The sequence below is a fragment of the Oryzias latipes genome, chromosome 21 (genome assembly GCF_002234675.1).
Source record: "Oryzias latipes chromosome 21, ASM223467v1".
NCBI classification, from domain to species: domain Eukaryota; kingdom Metazoa; phylum Chordata; class Actinopteri; order Beloniformes; family Adrianichthyidae; genus Oryzias; species Oryzias latipes.
In genome coordinates this window covers 6,615,736-6,633,638 of record NC_019879.2, presented here as the reverse complement: position 1 = coordinate 6,633,638, position 17,903 = coordinate 6,615,736, and the positions used below count along the sequence as shown (strand labels likewise).

The following is a 17,903-nucleotide window of genomic DNA, read 5'->3' as shown; positions in this document are numbered from 1 at the left end:
TGCTAAGAACTCTTACCCAACTCTTTGATTTCTGACCATTTGATTTTCATGTTGCTGTAAACTGAACAATCTAGTGAGATCCATTCGTGTATTCGCGTGCTTTCTTTTCATTCTTTTTAAATCTAATAACTGAAAGATGTTTGTTCATTAAAGGTAACAGGATTCATCATGAGGTCTGTTTTTCTGATTCATAATCTGAAGGACAAACTCAAAATGAGTTCAGTCTATTTTCTACACTAATCACAACTTATCAACTCTGAACAACTAAAGAGAAGCAGCCCCAGAGCATGATGCTGCCACCACCATGTTTGACAGTGGCAGTAGTATGTTCAGAGTGATGTGCAGTGTTAGGTTTCTGCCACACATAGCATTTTGCATTTAGACAAAAAAAAAAAACTATTTTGGTCTCATCTGACCAGAGCACCTTCTTCCTCACGTTTGCCGGTTTCTTCCCATGGCTTCTAACAAACTGCAAACTTCTTGTGGTTTTCTTTTAACAAAAGCTTTCTTTTTGCCACTTTTCGTGCAGCCCTCGACTGATAGTTGTCCAATGGAAAGTCTCCCTTACAGGAGTTGTAGATCCCTGTACTTCATCCAGAGGGCCTCTTGGCTGCATCTCTGATCAGTGCTCACCTTGTTTGGCTTGTTACTTTAGGTGGAATACCATGTCTAGATAGGTTTGCACTTGTTCCATACCCTTTTCATTTGCAGGAGGTTGGGAAAACTTTTTTTTAGCCTAACCCTGCTTTCAACTAATTCAAAAAAATTCAATGAATATGAATACTATTACAAGCTTAACGCTTCCAGTTTGAAGTAGGGCTGGACAATAAATCTTTTTTATGGATTAATTTGAATTTGTGGTATTAGAGGGGTTATTTTTGGGAAAATCGAGATTTTATTTTCCCAGCGCTCTGCTTTTTAAAGCTTCCGCTGTCCGGAGTTAAGTTAGCCATGCTAATTCACGCAAGGCGCACACGCAAAAAAAAAGGCATCCGACGAAGATGAGCTCCTTCTGCAAAGCCGAGAAAAAGATAGGAAAGAAAAAATGATAAATGATTTGACAAGTGCAAGAAATGTTTCCCTCTGAAAAGCGCACAAGCATTTGCTGGATTGTTCTACAAACATTTGTAAAGCTCGTACGTAGTTGCACTTTTTTTACGAGCCAAATTCCAAAGGAGGCGTTAAAACAAAATTGTTTTTGTTAAATAAAGTCTATCATTTGTAATTTTCGATACAAAATTTGGTATGAAAAATCTGAAATGTTATTTTTTTGGCCATATTCTGCCTTTATTTGCAGAATTGATAGATTTTCTGATTGCCTCATTTGGATTTCTTGAAAAGTCATCATCAATGTTATTTAAAAAAAACTAATTAAAGACTAAAAGCAGAAAACATTTCTTTACGTTTTTGTTGCCTCCGATCCAGACAGAGTTTTTTTTAACAATCTGTCTGTCTCTGTTCCCTGCAGGTAATGGCGGTGGATCGACACCAGGGCTCATGGGAGCCACTGGTCCCTCAGTGATGATGAAGCCGTTCCTGCCGTTTTCAGTTGAAACGACATCTCCAGTTGGACTCTTCCCAAACTTCAACACGGTACATGAGCGTGTGTGCCATTGCTGTTTCCACCGCATCGAACAAACTGATGAAAGAATCGCTGCACAGCGACCCGCCTCTAAAACCGTTCTTGTCTTGTCCAGATGGACCCGGTGCAAAAAGCTGTCATAAACCACACCTTTGGGGTGACCATGGTGCCCAAAAGGAAGCAAATCATCTCCTGCAACGTCTGCCAACTGAGATTCAATTCAGATGTAAGTGTGTATGCAGTTCATCTACATGTGTGTTTTTGTGATGGAGAAACCTGGCGTGTCAGGAGAAACCGTCAAAGTACAGATAAATGCTCAGCTTTCAGTTAAAGACTGCGGAGGAGCACAAACCACTCTGTGAGACTTGGGTGTGTGTAATCAGGTTTCCCCCTGCATGAATGGCGTTCAGTTCATTCATGACCAACTGACAAACAATAAGCTGACACGATTAGACTCCATCCAACGTGGCTAATCCATGAGTCATTCAAATTATTCATGTGTGAACGCCAAAAAAAAAGGAGTCACAGCTAAGGAGAAAGAGGGAGAAGGAGCATCGCTTCGGCATAATAAGCTGAGTAAAGCTCGAGTCATGAATATTCTACACTGTCACAGGAGGACAGTATTACATTGCACTTGTGCACAGATCATTCTGGAATGTTGCTCTGCTGTGTGTGAAAATGCCTTACAGAGTTTGCTGCCCGATGTGCTGGCTGTGGTGCATTCATTGATGCACGAATGGAGAGATGGCGTTTTGAAGCGATGGTCGAAAGGGGATGTTTGAGAGGCGGTTATGTTTTATGAAGAGTTCAGTCACCTCTTTTTATTTTTGTAACAAATCCATGCAGAATTAAGTGTTGGTGTCTACACCTGACTAGATCGGATTCTGCAATAAAATATGCAGCATCTCCTCTAAATCAAGAAGCATTTTAAAAGTCTAAAGACGTTTTTGTTTTTCATTTCAATGAAATGTAGTTTCTTATCTGGAACTTGTCAACATCTGATACTTTGGTAGGAACAGTGTTCCTATTCCTTAGAGGTTAAGGGTTAATCCCATCTAATGTGCAATGTACATTCCAACTGTGGACTCAGGTGGCCTGACAGCTGGTGTTTCACACGTACTATAGTGAAAGTGTTTGACACAATAGCAGATGCTCGGGTTTTTCCTTCAGGTCTATTTTCTTTTTGTATCGGGTTGTGGTGATCATAGTCAATGAAGAAGAAAGAGATCTGCCAAACACTGGTGCAAGTTGCTAGTTCCAAAAAGCCTACAATCAAAATGCGACAGCTTCTTTGTGATCCCACATTCATATAAATATGATTAACTCTGTTCTTTTGAGCTTGCATGAAAAAGCTCCTCTGAAAGGATGAAATAAGCAAATAAGCATTTTCATTTCATTTAGTCCTAATTTCTTTTCAAACGATTATAAAAATGTTTCCAGTGGTGTTTTAATTGAGATTAGGAAGTTTTTAACCAAAATCCCACCACCTAAATGTCTTAAAAAGCCATATTTAATGTTTATTAATTATTTTAGAAGCCTCTGTTTCAATTCAATTCAATTCAATTTTATTTGTATAGCCCAAAATCACAACAACAGTCGTCTCGATGGGCTTCGAAGTAAAACATGAACTTAAAAGGATCACGAATACAAAGAGTTCAATAGGAAAATACTAAAATGAACTAACAAACTGACTAAGCTATACTGGCATCCCTGCCCTTAGACCCCCCTTCGCGGTAAGGAAAAACTCCCAAAAAAACCGGATTCCGGAAAAAACGAAGAAACCTCAGGGGTGCCCACATGAAGGAGGGATCCTCCCCCAGGACGGACAGGCGATTTACCAGAAATCTTAGAGAAGAATTAACTTATCTAAATCTACAACTACATATATATATATAAAAGTCCAGCAGACGAGCTTCATCCAGCCGTGGTTGTGGGGACAGTCAAGGGCGCGAGTCGAGCCGGAGACAGGAACCACAGGAGCAGACAGGAGCAGGAGCAGAGACGAGGTACTCGGTCAGGTACAGAGCAGAGACGAGCCAGAGATGAGCCAGAGGCAGGATCCACAGCCAGGTGTAGGAGCAGGAGCAAAGGCGAGGTAAACGGTCAGGAACTGGAGCACGGATGAGCCAACTGGAGTCTGGAAGCACTCCCACTCCCCAGGAGGGGAGAGGAAAAGAGGGACAATACATGAATCGCACTGTACCAAACAGAGGCATGGAGAACTAAATGATAAATTATGATCAAGAATAGAGAAGAGAGGAAGGGTAGAAGTAGAAAAGAAAAGAGGACAGAACCCCAGTGTACCATAGTTACCCCAGCTTCAACTTCTAGCAGCCTTTTAAAGGTTATTAAGTTTAATTTAAACACATTAACATTAAGTTAAATAATCTCTGAATACTAACTAGTCTGACAATAAGCCTGTCCAAAGAGGAATGTTTTCAGTCTAACTTTGAATGTAGAAACTGAGTCGGCCTCTCTTACATGAGCTGGGAGTTTATTCCATAAAACAGGGGCTTGGTGGCTAAACGCTCTACCTCCAACCGTACTTTTACTAATTCTAGGAACCACAAGCAGTCCTGCATTTTGCGAGCGAAGTGTTCTCATTGGATGATAAGGGACTATGAGGTCCTTAATATAGGACGGGGCCATTCCATGTAAGGCCTTATAGGTTAACAGGAGGATCTTGAACTTGATTCTAGAATCAACTAGGAGCCAATGGAGCGAAACTAACACAGGAGTGATGTGATCTCTTCTGGTAGTTCCTGCTAACAATCTAGCTCAGGGGTCGGGAACCTTTTTGACCAAGAGAGCCATAAACGCCACATATTTTTAAATGTAATTTTGAAAGAGCCATACAATAATGTAGCGTCCCTTACCCACACTGAGGCACGGAGACTTAACTTCTTTTAAGGTTCTTTGTTCTGGTTACTGCAGACCCCTAACAAACGCCGTACAATTAATTCAGCAACTCCTTATTCTCGCCCGCCGAGACGAGACGAGAGCGCTTCTCTCAACTTTTTATTCCCCTGCTCCCGCTCCAGTCCTCCCATTTCCCTTATTCGGCCCATAGCTGAACCCCATTGGTCCAAACTCCCTAACAACAGGCTGAGCGACAGAACAAAGGGCCAATCAGATCACTGCTTGATCGATGCGTTCCATGAACTCCAGAACTTTTAACGAGGCCCAACAGCAAAGTTAAACTCAGTCCGCGACAATATGTTTAAAACTAAAAATACAAATGAATGTGTGCATTTGATGTAATTTTAACACTTTTAAAGTACAATAAGTCATCGTTATGCTGTTGCTAATAAATGATTCGTGGTAGTTTTGCTGATGGTCTTGTCCGGTTGATACGTGGTGAGTTTCTGCTTCATGCAGGCGTTGAGACTTTAAACGTGATCGTAGGTCTGAATGTTTTGTAGATGTGAGAAAGACTGCTCACATGCAGACGTGGAGTTAAACACACACTCACACGCTGCAGTGAGTGACAGGCAGCGGCGTTTACGTTTTTGCCATCCCTGCGCGATTCACCTGCTGCCCCCCCCCCCCCCCCCCCTTCTCCCTCACACATCCCGTCCCCGCAACTGCGCGCTCTTTCTCAGAGACGGGAGCGCGCCGTTTTAGGCACGGCAATTCACAGGTTTCCGGGTGGTACAAACTCTGTGAAATAATAGATAATAGTAAACTGATAGTTTTTTCTCCAAGCAACGCTACTACTGCGCGCCTCTGGCATCGCATCGCGCCCGAGAAGGACTGGTCTAATGAAAAAAAAAGTATAATTAAAGATTTGTCTGCGAGCCACATGTGACCATCAAAAGAGCCATATATGGCTCGCGAGCCATAGGTTCCCGACCCCTGATCTAGCTGCTGCGTTCTGAACAAGCTGGAGACTTCTTAAGGAACTCTTAGGACACGCTGCTAACAAGGAGTTACAGTAATCCAGCCTCGACGTAACAAATGCATGGATGAGTTTTTCAGCATCACTCTTAGAAAGTATATTTCTGATCTTAGCAATATTCCGCAGGTGAAAAAAAGGCAGTTCTAAACGCCTGAGATATGTGAGCCTTAAATGATAAATCCTGGTCAAATAAAACCCCAAGGTTTCTAACTGTGGAATTGGGGGCTATACTTATGCCATCCAGGGAGACTATCTGAGCAGACAGAGCATCTCTGAGGTTTTTAGGACCTAGTATAATGACCTCAGTTTTTTCTGGGTTCAAGAGGAGGTAATTAATTGTCATCCAGGTCTTGATGTCTCTGATGCAGGCATTCAGTTTCTCTATCTGGTCATTCTGGTCAGGCTTCATGGATAAATACAACTGCGTATCGTCGGCATAACAATGAAAATGAATGCTGTGTTTCCTGATTATGTTTCCTAGGGGTAGCATATAAAGCGTAAACAGGATCGGTCCCAAGACTGAGCCCTGTGGGACTCCATAGTTGCCATGTTGCCAAAATCTCCTTTATATGACCATTGGTGCTGAGCTGGGTAGCCCCGCCCTAGATCCCCTCTTTCTGTAAGATGTATCTTGCATGAGTGAAGAGCTTGACACCGACTGACAGTCTCTATTCTCAAAAGTTTAGTTTCTGTCACTTTAGCGGTAACGAAATGGTGAAAAGTGACATACTTTTGTTTCTATATCGGCACTTTTTGAACAATGTGTGGATAAATGCATGTGTGTACTAGACCATGCTGTTTAATAAAATTACACATGAAAAAGATCTTTGAGAAGAACCACAAAAAGGCTTTGAATTACATTATAATTAATCAATAATTTAGGCTACACTGCACCAGCAAGCAGCACTGGCTGTGGCTCAGAACTGATTTGATGCTAGCACATGCAGATTGTTGGATTCACTTGCACAGCAAATACAATGAAGTGCCAGAAAGAAAGTGACTATTCCCACGCAATTTTCCAAATACGTGCGGCCAGTGCTGAACTTTTTTTCTTGGCTGCACGTACCCAGAGGAAGGGCTAAGTTTAGGATTAGGGGTTACGGTTAAGGTGCTTTCACACCGCGGCAGAGGCGGCCGGTTTCAATGTTAATTCAATGGTACAGACATAATCTGGGGTCTTGCGTAAAGGTCTGGCAGCAACGCGATCTCAGTACTTGTCCTGGCTACTGTTGGCCGAAGGCGGGTACACCCTAGACAGTCTGTCGCAGGGCCCATGGAGCTGGAGAGATCCTGATCACTATACGGATTCTCTGAAGGCGAGCTGGCGGCCAGACAGAGACCGGCAGCGGGATGGGGAGCCAGCCTGCTCAGGCTTCCTCAACTTTATGATATTTTTCTTGTTTTCATCATAAAACAGGTCCCTGGATTTTATTCTTGTTTTCATTTTTACCCTCTCTGATTAATGCGGGACAGTAAGCCTTCAAACTGGATCAGAGAGAGAACACAAATGCGGAGAACACATTTGGGACACCTAACACTCTTTAAGCTTACAGCTGTTAAGTAATCCTGTCTTTGAATCCCTGAAGACAGATGGAGTCAAACGCATTCAGTGGTCGCTGTGGGCTGTTTCTCATGTCCGCCAGAAGCTGCATCCATTCACTCAGTTGCAGACATAATGAACATAGAGGGCTTTGTACCTCAAAAAGACAAACTTAAAAAAATAAATAAATAATAACAGTAGTTTGAAAGAATGTGAGTAACGACGGCCACATCGCACTGATCTTTGGAAAAGATGGTATCAATATCCAGCATTTCAAACAGTGAATTCTAATACGTGGCTGCAGAAAAGATGGAGCTGATTGAAAATGTCAAAGCTAGCATTTTGCTGCTCAGAAACGAGGCACTTTGAAAGCAGGGGTACCAATCTGAGATCAGAGAAATTAGACTCAGTCGGATTTGTGCGTGCGTAATTCTTGATTTGTGCGTAAATTAGGATTTGTGTATGCATATTCTTGCTTTGTGCGTGCGTAAATTAGGATTTGTGGATAAATTTGGATTTGTGCGTGATTTGTTACTCACATAATACGTTTTGTGTATAAGTTAAAAAAATATAAAATGAAAAAAATACAAAATGCAATTTACGTGTGCAGAAATTAAGATTACAACAGCTTGAAACTACTTACACACACACATTTTTAAAAAACACGCACGAATCCCTTGTTACGCACACACGAAGCCAAAGTTACGCACGGATCTACCGTGAGACTGTGAAAATAATAATGACCGAGCGTTCCACTGGTATTTAAACGCAGCACTTACGCACGAATTTGTGAGACGTCAAAACAGTCTCACGGTAGATCTGTACGTAACTTTGGCTTCGGATCATAACTATGTTTCATAACTTTATTTATATTTGTTTTAAACCAACCGTTTTCAAACTAAAGTGTTTATGATTACATTTGTGTTCAATTTTGAATGAAAGCTTTACAAATGGGGAGATTGGTGTCATTTATACGTCATTGTAAATGACAGAGACTACTGAGGATTATTGAGGAAGCGAGCCTCTGAATCGATGGGAGTTTGTCTTGGAAACAGCATCCAGTTTCTTTTATAGCCTTTGGATGACATGCGAAGTAAGAGAATATAAATCTTGAAGTATAACTTTGACAGTTAACCATTCACAAATGTTACACACCGGGAGGAATCCAACACAGAAACACAACTTTGTTCTTTCTGTGTTCAGTCTCAAGCCGAGGCTCATTACAGAGGCAGTCGTCACGCCAAAAAGCTGAAGTCTCAGGAGAACAAGGCCAAGGCTAAGATGACCGTCTCTACTGAGAACAATGGGAACAGCTGTGGGACTCCCACCCCCCCTGTCCTAACCGGCAACCAGCACACAGGTGGGTTTCCATTAGTTTGCCACAGCAGCTTTTGTTGTTTTGTTTTTTTTTAACCTGAAGTCATTTTATTTCTCCATTTCTCTTCCAGAACTGCTATGCAGCCCCACTGATTCTCCCACTCCCCTGAAACCCTTCCTCCTCCTCCCCTCCTCACCCCTCTCCTCTTCCTCCCCCTCGTCTAGCAGGGCAGGCAGTGAGCCTCCTTCCTCCAGTCCCCCTTCTGCTTTGCCAGCTCCTGGCCTTTCTTCTTCTTTATCATCTTCCTCTTCGTCTACTTCTCCTGCTCCTGTCACCCCATCGTCTTGCTCCGCCCCTCCCCTGACGTCCTCCTCTCAGGAAGCTTCTCTTTCCGTGGAGTCAGAGGAGGAGAAAGCCAAGAAGTTGCTTTACTGCTCTCTTTGTAAAGTGGCGGTCAACTCTTTGTCTCAGCTGGAGGCTCACAACGCAGGTGAGAAGAAGAGGCTTTAGACATGCTTTTGATAGCTGTGTGTCGCCCTCTGCTGGAGCTCTCTGGTAACTACTCCAACCACCAAGACCGAGCAAACCAAGCTAATCCACTGTTCCAAATCTGTGCACAAAAATACATTTGTGTGTCATTTTATTTATGGTTTTTCTTTCTGAGTGGTGTTTAGTGTTTAACAGCAAAAGGTATTAACTGTGTTGATTTTGAGAAGAGGTTGTAAAGGTGTAGAGAGCTTTAAAACAATGTAATCCCCACTGAAAGATCTTGGATGATGGGACACATACAGTACAAACGCACTATTTTTAAAGTCTGGTTTATTGAAACTAGGGGATCTAGTGAAACTGATGTCGGCACTCATCATGTATAAAACCAGAAACAACTTACTACCAATAAACATTCAGCAAATGTTCAGAGACAGAGATGGGAGTTACGATTTAAGAGCACAACTGAATTTCAAAAAGCAGTGCATTTGCACTACAATTTTTTTTTCCATCAAATTATGGTGTGGATTTATGGAACGGATTGGATGAAGGTTTAAAACAAAGCAAAAGTTTAAATGTATTCAAAAAAACCTACAAGAAGTCACTAGTAGAAACTTTATAAGGCCAGAAATTAATAATTAAACAAAAAATGTCACTTTTACACAGTTGGGATGCAGAATGTTATGTGAATGTTTTCTACAAATCTGTTAAGAGAAATACGCACATCATCAGGTGTGAAACAGGGGTGGGATCAGACAGGTTTCTCTTCAACCTTTTCAAGCCCACTGTATTGCTTTATCTGTCTATTTTTAACTACTGTGTTTATTTTTCATTTGTGTTTGGAATAAAGAAACTGAAACTGAAAACAGTGTTTTAAATACTTGCAAGGATCAAATAGTTTGCAGTGTAAAGATGAATCTAATGCTTTCGCTGGTTGATAATAACATCAGCTAAATGGAAGAAAGGGAAGTCAATGTAAAAAAAAATCTCTTTGTAAAAAGTTGGTGATTGTGCGTATTTTTGTCTTCTGTGGTATTTTAGGTTCGAAGCACAAAACCATGTTGGAGGCTCGCAACGGTTCTGGGCCCATCAAAGCTTACCCAAGACCAGGAGCAAAGCTGAAGAGCAGCGGAAGCAGCAGCAGCTCTGGACCGAAAGGGTCCGGCTTGCAGAATAAAACCTTCCACTGCCAGATCTGCGATGTCCACGTCAACTCCGAGATCCAACTGAAGCAGGTGAGATATGCAAGTCCTCACAACACTGCAAGAACCGGCTCCCTAGAAACAAGTCAGAAATTCTTACCCCCATTCTTTATAATAAGCAAAAAAAAGTACTCTTTCCTAGAATTCTTATTTTTAAGAAAAAAGCTCTAGTCACTAAGACATATTTCTCTAAGATTGCATTGCTATTGAAACACTTTGAGAAGATTAATTTTCTTGCAAGGCAGAAAATAGGACAATTTTTCTTGAATTAAGGTCATTTTACTCTCTGAAGATTCAGTTTCTCCAGCTTTCTGATGCATTTTTATGTCTTAGACTGGCAATAAAAAAATAAACAAAGGAATAAACTGAACCTTTTTTTTTTTTTTGTGCCAGTTATTGAAGTTTGACATATTGGGTGTTCTTTTTTTTTCTTTGCTGTGTTCTCGTGAATCTTGCATAATTTCCTCGGTCTGTTGATTTTACTGTAATAGTGTGTGTTTTCTATTTTTAATATTAAAGCGCTTCGAGCTGCGTAAAATGCATGAGAAGCGCTATTTTATAAATACGTTTGATTTGATTTGATTTGATATGATTTGATTTGATTTGATGTGTCCACAGTCTGGGCTTGACACTGAGTGTGGTGTTGTCGTTGCAGCACATTTCCAGTAGGAGGCACAAAGACAGAGTGGCAGGGAAACCCAGCAAACCCAAATACAGCCCCTATAACAAACAGCAGCGAACGTCCATAAATGTGAGTGGAAACCCAACACGTTTATTTAGCAGATGTATGAGGATTCAGACCAGTCATATTTCTCCTGATCCTCCTGTTTCTTTTTTCCTTCCAACATGTGTCTTCTCCATTTTGATTTGGCCTTACCCTCTTCTTTTGAATATTTCCATTTCTGACACAACCACATTTCCTCCTCCTCTTTTTTTTTACACTATATTTGACTGTTTCCTTACTTGTCTTGGTGCTATTGTTTCCTCCTCTACTCACACTTTTCTTCTTCATGTTTTGTCTGCTCTTATTTCACTTTTATTCATCTCACTTCATGATTTTGTTTTTTTAACCTCAACATTTTCTCCCTGGCGTTAATTATTTTTCTCCTTTTTCTCGTTTCTGCAGAAGGAGCTTGGGAAAGCCTCCCTCAGTCCCTCCTTCCTTTCCACTCCTTTCGCTTCTCCCCCCTCACCTCTGTCACCTGCCATCTCTCTCCCTTCCTCTGCTCTTTCCTCTCCTTCTCTCCTCTCACCCACCTCCTCCCCCCTCACTCCTGGCATTTCCCTCCATCCTCGCCCTCCAGCATCAGCTCCGCTCTTCACGGCCTCCTTCCTTCGTCCGGCTCCCGGTCCAATAAGAGCGAGCCAGGGATCCATTCTGTTCGCCCCCTACTGATGATAGTGAGAAGGGGGGGGGGCGGGGGGATATTAAACTTTTGACCTTCTCGCCAGACTTTGACCTCACACAAGCCATCCTCGTCTTCCTCCTCATCTGTGAATCAGGCAAACTCAGATTAACTGCTGACTCATCAAGTCCACATCAAGCATGCAAGTGGAGCTGTAAATAAACCCGGCTTATCCGAGAGGCTCACTCTGGAAAAACAAGAAACTCTTTATGCAAACATAAAAACTTCTTTATAAGCGATGGAAATTGTCTTCGTCATCTTCAGTAGGACATCTCTACAAGAGGAAAAACTGCAGCTCATTTCTTTGTTTTAAGATACTGAGCTGAACTCGAATCACCCATTTCAGCGGCGCCCCCTGGAGGACATTTGCCAAGAGACTTGTGTACACAAAAAAAAACCCAATAACAAGCAACTTAAATAAGCTGCATATTTTTCTGTTCATACATTTAACTTAATCTTAATCATCTTTTATCCTGATTCACGGATTAACTTAATGAAGGCACTCTGCACACAGATTTATCTGTTTTGTAAGGACCGATAGAAGAATCGGAACCTGGATTTTTGCTCAGGTCGGGTTTTGGAGGCAAAAAAGAAGAGTCTGAAAGCTGTTCTTCCTCTTTGCTAAAAAAGCAAACCAGCACAGACAAGATGTCAAAAGAAAATATCCTGAACACACTCAGTGCAGCTGTCTTTGCGAGTCCTGCACTTTTGTTTCTAATATATTTCATAAAGCAAAAAAAACAAAAAAACATTTAAGAGTAAAGCGGTTTTAATGGGTTTTTAAGGACAGAAAAGAGATCACGCACATTTTATTTTTAAGTCATTTCTAGCACAATGAGAACAATTGAGAAAGTTGTTTTTTTAAAACAGTTTAGCAAATTTAACCCAAAATCTATAAACTACAGATGAAAAAGGACAGAAATATAGCTAATCATTTCATCATGCTAATTACCTTTGAAAAAAAGAAGAGAAAAGTCATTTTTATTCTGTTTATGTACACATCATTCGCATGTAATTGTTCAATTTTTCATGAATGTTGGTAGAAGAGCCAAACAACAACACCAGCTTTAAAAGCCCAAGGTGCATTAAAGTGTGATGAGACTCTAAAACATACCAGCGCATCACCTCCTCGTCGCCTGTGGCAGCTGCAGCATCGCCAACTTGGAACAAACTGCAGCTTTTCTAAAACAGCTGCTGCCCTGCAGATATAAAGAAACAAACAAATAATAAAAACCAGGCTACTTTGCAGCGTCCTTGCGGACTAAAACTTAAAGCAATAATGATTGATTGTTGGGTGACGACCTGCTGGTTTCATCTGCTGTGGAACTAAAGAACTTTTATCTGAAGATGTCCCGTCTGCTGGTTTTACTGTAAAAAAAAATGTTTTGTTGGTTGTTTTTCTCCAAATCTTCCTTCCTCTTGAAGTTTGAGTTTCAGAATAGAGATTACTGAAAATTATTGACAAGTAAACCTTAAAGTTTTAAAAGTTGCAACAACAGATGGTTGTGTTGGACACTCACACTTAAGGTGGTTAGCATGCAAAAAACAACAAGCAAAAAGGCATTGGAGCTCATGAAAAACATATTTTTTGTCTCCTCAGTATCAGTCTGATCTCACGCGAACTAATACATTTCTAATTGTGTGAAAAAACCTTAAAAGATTGTGCAAAAGAAGACCCAAAAAAAGGAAAACCACAGGAAAACGTTCCACTCTCCACATCTTCTTGCTTTTTTTAGGATTCAAAGTCTGCAATGCAGGTAAATTCCATCGTGGTGAAAATCATCACTTTGGCTCCAAACTACGAACAGAACTGCATGTGTGGCCAAAAGATTAGTTACCATAAAAAACATCAATTCAACTACCCGTATTTTCCGGACTATAACTCGCACCGGAGTATAAGTCGCACCAGCACAAAAATGCATTATAAATTAGAAAAAAACACAGATAAGTCGCACTGGACTATAAGTCGCATTTTAACTTTCACAACCTTGTATGACACAATCATAGCAGACTGTTTATCTAATAATTTCACAGTAATTCTTTCTCATATTTATTTACTCCTTTCATGAAGCATCATTGGCCAACTAATACTCTGTTTTCATCCTGTATTTGTAGAAACAGTTTTCACTTTTATTGCATTTCTGAATCTATGAAATCATTGGAAAATAGAATATTATGTTGTTAGCCTTCAAGATCTTACTGTAAAAAAAAGTTTGCTGATTCTCTGAGTCACTTAACATACTCTTAACACTTAACATACCTCATACATCAAATTGACCCAGGAACATCATCTCTGTTCCTCACAAATGAACATAACAGGAGGGTTAACAATGTATTTATTTCAATTTATTTCTAATATAAGTCGCTGCGGAGTATAAGTCGCACCCCTTGCCAAACTATGAAAAAAAGTGCGACTTATAGTCCGGAAAATACGGTAATCAAGAAAATGCATCTTAGATCAGAAATTTAAAGAATTTGTTAATGACTTAAAGAAGTCAGTAAAGAAGTGATTTCAGTTTAAAACTAAACTTGGATTTGAGTTTGCTAGATGACTTTTTCTGTAATTTTTCAAAGTCATTTTCTGTTGGCGCAGGGGCGGAGCTAAGGAAGGCAATCTTCCACCCCAATAAAAAATTTTGCCCCCTACTTGCCCCCCCCCCCCCTAGTCAATATTAGTATCATTATTGACAAAGATTCAGAAATTATCAATGCAGGTTTCTTTATTTAAATAAAACATGTTCTCACAGGCCACCCTTCCCTCGTCTCCTGCCCCCGCCTGCCAATGGCTCAGCTGTTGTGTCGGTGTCTAACATTTCTAATGAAAAACAGCATTTCAGACTGTTTTTCATGATAATATAGCTTTACTGCAGAAATAAATGCCTGCATGTTTTCTGATCCTCAGTCAGGGTCCAACCCAACGTTTTACAGAGAGATCTATCCCCAAATAATGACTTTTCATTTTGTCTTTTGTGAATTATGCAGACATTTCTATAGGCAGGAAGGACATGATGCACATCTGAAACACTGAACTGTTGAACTCTATGACTCTGGACCGCATCCATCAGCAAATCTCTCAGGTGACTGATGTCAGCACCAACGATCAAACAGCTTTTGAGCTGGTTTTTGGGCTACAGTTTCAAATGGTTACTACTTTGTCATCTGTTTTTCTGCCTCTTCCTGGATAACTTGAAGCATATCGGTCTTCCAGAAATCCCCCCAAAAAACAGGTTTAAGGATATGACGTGTGATCATTGACTCTAACTAGATCCTACTTGATGTCTGTCATGAATATGTGACATTTAAAGAACGTGTCAAATCTGTTGCTTCTAATTAAGCTCTAATGAAGTTGTTGTTAAAAAAAAATCACAACTTGCTACAGGAGCCTCTGTCTGTCTGAAGATGTCATTAAGATGCAATAATGTACAGATCAGCTGCTGCTTTCTTTTCCTCACTGCTTTATGATATTTGAGAACTGGATGGCTTGAAACTGGGACCCACTGCACACCCTGCAGTGACACCAACCGAGTTGTACTGGATGGACTGAAATTTGCAAACTGTGTGTGTAAATTCATGAAATTGAGGTCAATTATATGATTAAATCCTACTGCCTCCTGGTATAAACCTTTATTTTTCATTGTGCCAAATTAGGTGAACATGTTAAGAAATGTGAATCACACAGATACATAAAAGTTGTCTCTACTAAACCTGCAGTGTTTTTTTTCACTTGTGAGTTACTACTGTAGCAATAAACACTGGATTTCTGATTTTACATTATTTACATTTTCTTCCAAACTGGACACACATTCAGCAGGACATTAAAACCAAATCTAAACTTCTTACTTGTTAAATTATTCATCTTAATTTAGAATTTCTATATTTTTTTTAAATCAATATTCTGGCATTGCACAAACGTTGAGGCTTTAAAACGTTTTTGACATGACCTCTGATATCCTCTGGACAAAGTCCTTTTGCGGGTTCTTCACTTTTGCTTTTCATGATGCAACTTTAAATACCGGATTTGTTGATTAAATGCATTCTGAATGGTGAATGATGCACTCTTGACTTGACTTTACAAGCACGAAACTCCAAAGGTTCATTTGGAAAGAGTAAATGTAAGGCAAGCATCTGACTCAGTGGAAACCATAGAGTTTTATTTTGAAATCTTCAGATACATTTTATTGTGTACCGTAATGGTAAAGTCTTGATTTTAAGTATAATAGTAAAACACAATGCTGCCAAATTAGATCACATTTGCGTCTGTGGTATTGTAGCAAACACTGAATTGTTCTTTTCTGAGTCTTCCAAGCAATATTCGGGCAAATATATTAAATTACTTCACTGGCTCTTATTGTGCTGAAAGTACTATAGATTTACAGTACAAGGCTGTGCTTCTGAACTGTTTCCTATAAGTGTCAGCTGTTAAGTTCCTTCATTTGATCAAATCTTCAAAGTAACTCATTTTTTTTAATAATGTTTTGCTGACACCTGTTAAAATCTCTGATTTCTCTGCCAGCTAGCTGCTGACAAACACTTTCACACCACTTTTCATGTTAGATTCTCTCCACCGTGGACTCTGGCACCGCTCTTAATGCAGATCAGGTTCTTTCTCTGCATGTGAAAGTAAATATTCACCACATTGCTGTTTTCTTCTAGATTTTTGTTTTTCAGCAGTAATATCAATATAAGAACATTACATTTTTCTGTTTTTTTCTTTTTATGCTCCGCTTCCTGTTTGTAAGGTCAGCTCTCAAATAGAAACAATAGATTCTTTTAATTTCCTACACCCTACTCATTTTACTGTTGTTTCTAGTTTGTGTTGGATATATTACTAATGGTTTACTGTATTCATTGTTGAAAAGTCCCAGTTCAGGTTTGTGACGGGAATGGTCAGGACAACAGCTGAAAACTTTCTTTATGGACCAAATGATGAAACGTTCCCTTATGGACAGAATAAAGTGGTGTTATTATAAAATGCACAGAGGAACCAATTCCAAAAATGTTTGGGTTAAAGCTTAACAGCGAGAAAAAATCTTTTAATCCTGGTTACACCACTGTTTTGAGATTTAAAAAAAAAAAAATCATGGTAATTCAAATGGTTTGGTGCCAGAACATCCAGTTTAGGAGCTGATGTTTCTGCTTACAGACAGCAATGATGATAATAGAGAAAATACTATATATAAAATAAAACTATAGGGGGACATTTTTTTTTTACATTTCTGTTGTGGATATAATTAATAATGCAGCCAAAAGGTGCCACAATAAAGTTTTTTTCTTCTTCTTTTTAAAGTCTAAGACATCAAACACTGAAACCTTAAGAGACCGCTAAACCAAATTGTCTACAGAAGCAAAAATATATGAAGTTCTAAAGGAAGTATAAAAAAATACCAAAATACTGAAATGGTCCTTCTGAGAATCAGCTTTTTGATTAATTGTCATTGTAACAAATTATGTTTTGTAGTAGTATTTTTAATAGACTACTTTGAGCTTCTGCCACACAATCAAATTATTTGTTAAATTTGCAAATAAATGAAAACTGTTTTTTTTAACATATATTTATCGACTGTATAAGAGATACAGTCAATAAATGCACATTTATTATTATAATGCTTTCAAAGACTATTTGCAAAAGTTGTTTCCGCACATGGCTGGGGCCTTGAGGACACCAAAGGGGAAAAAAAACCCACTGCACTGACCTGGGCGTGGTCTGTTTAAATCTGGCGCCACCCCGTTTTGTCAAGTATTTTAAAATAGAGGCAAATAGACTTTCAAAATAAAGGCACTGAAGAAATAAGCACTATGAGAAAAAAGAACATAGCGTAGCAATGCCACTTAGTTATTAGCACTGCTGCAATGCTAATGCTACTTAATTAATCTATAAGTAGTGTCATCAATGACAGACTTTTTTGTTGTTCTGTTCTTACATAAATTATTAACTTTTTTATGTTTTTAATTATGCAAGTTACCTTGACAAAAAGTATTTAATTTAAATGTACTACAAGTAGCTTATACTTAGTTAATACTAAAAGTGAGGCAGTATGTTTGACATTTGCTTTTTATATACTGTCTATATATTGCACATGTAAATCGTTTCAGTTAATATACTTCCTATACATGCACATGGTTTAGTATACTTGCTATACCAATACTCAAGTATGCTTGAAAAAAAATCAAGGATACTACTTTTTTCCAGGGGTTGCTCATAGCTGTGATGTGCCTCATATTTAGTGTAAACCTCTCCATTTTCAGATTTCTCTAAAAGTTTGTTTGTAGGCTACTCAGAGCCAAACTTTGTGTTTTTATTTTATCTACCGTGTGTTTGGTATATTTCTGTAGCTCAACCTTGAGTAACCTCTAGTATAACCTCAAGGTTGTGCTAAAGAACTTTTAGGTCTACAAAGAGGGCAAATATTTTTGATCTTTTTTCCTACTTAATGAAAACAAATATATTGTTGGTTCCCATACAAGCATTCA

General features: G+C 39.5%; 1 protein-coding gene across 1 annotated transcript in view; it reads left to right on the top strand.

Annotated features, from left to right (window-relative positions):
• The window catches only part of znf385b (zinc finger protein 385B), a 64,930-nt gene extending 52,150 nt beyond the window's left edge, over nucleotides 1-12,780 (top strand). Inside the window, exons 5-11 of the mRNA XM_011489282.3 lie at nucleotides 1,469-1,593; nucleotides 1,698-1,808; nucleotides 8,224-8,380; nucleotides 8,469-8,828; nucleotides 9,866-10,059; nucleotides 10,682-10,777; nucleotides 11,153-12,780. Coding sequence (XP_011487584.1) covers nucleotides 1,469-1,593; nucleotides 1,698-1,808; nucleotides 8,224-8,380; nucleotides 8,469-8,828; nucleotides 9,866-10,059; nucleotides 10,682-10,777; nucleotides 11,153-11,422 — 1,313 coding nt within the window. The 3' untranslated portion in view covers nucleotides 11,423-12,780. The remainder of the gene's footprint in view (nucleotides 1-1,468; nucleotides 1,594-1,697; nucleotides 1,809-8,223; nucleotides 8,381-8,468; nucleotides 8,829-9,865; nucleotides 10,060-10,681; nucleotides 10,778-11,152) is intronic.
• Nucleotides 12,781-17,903: the final 5,123 nt, after the last annotated feature.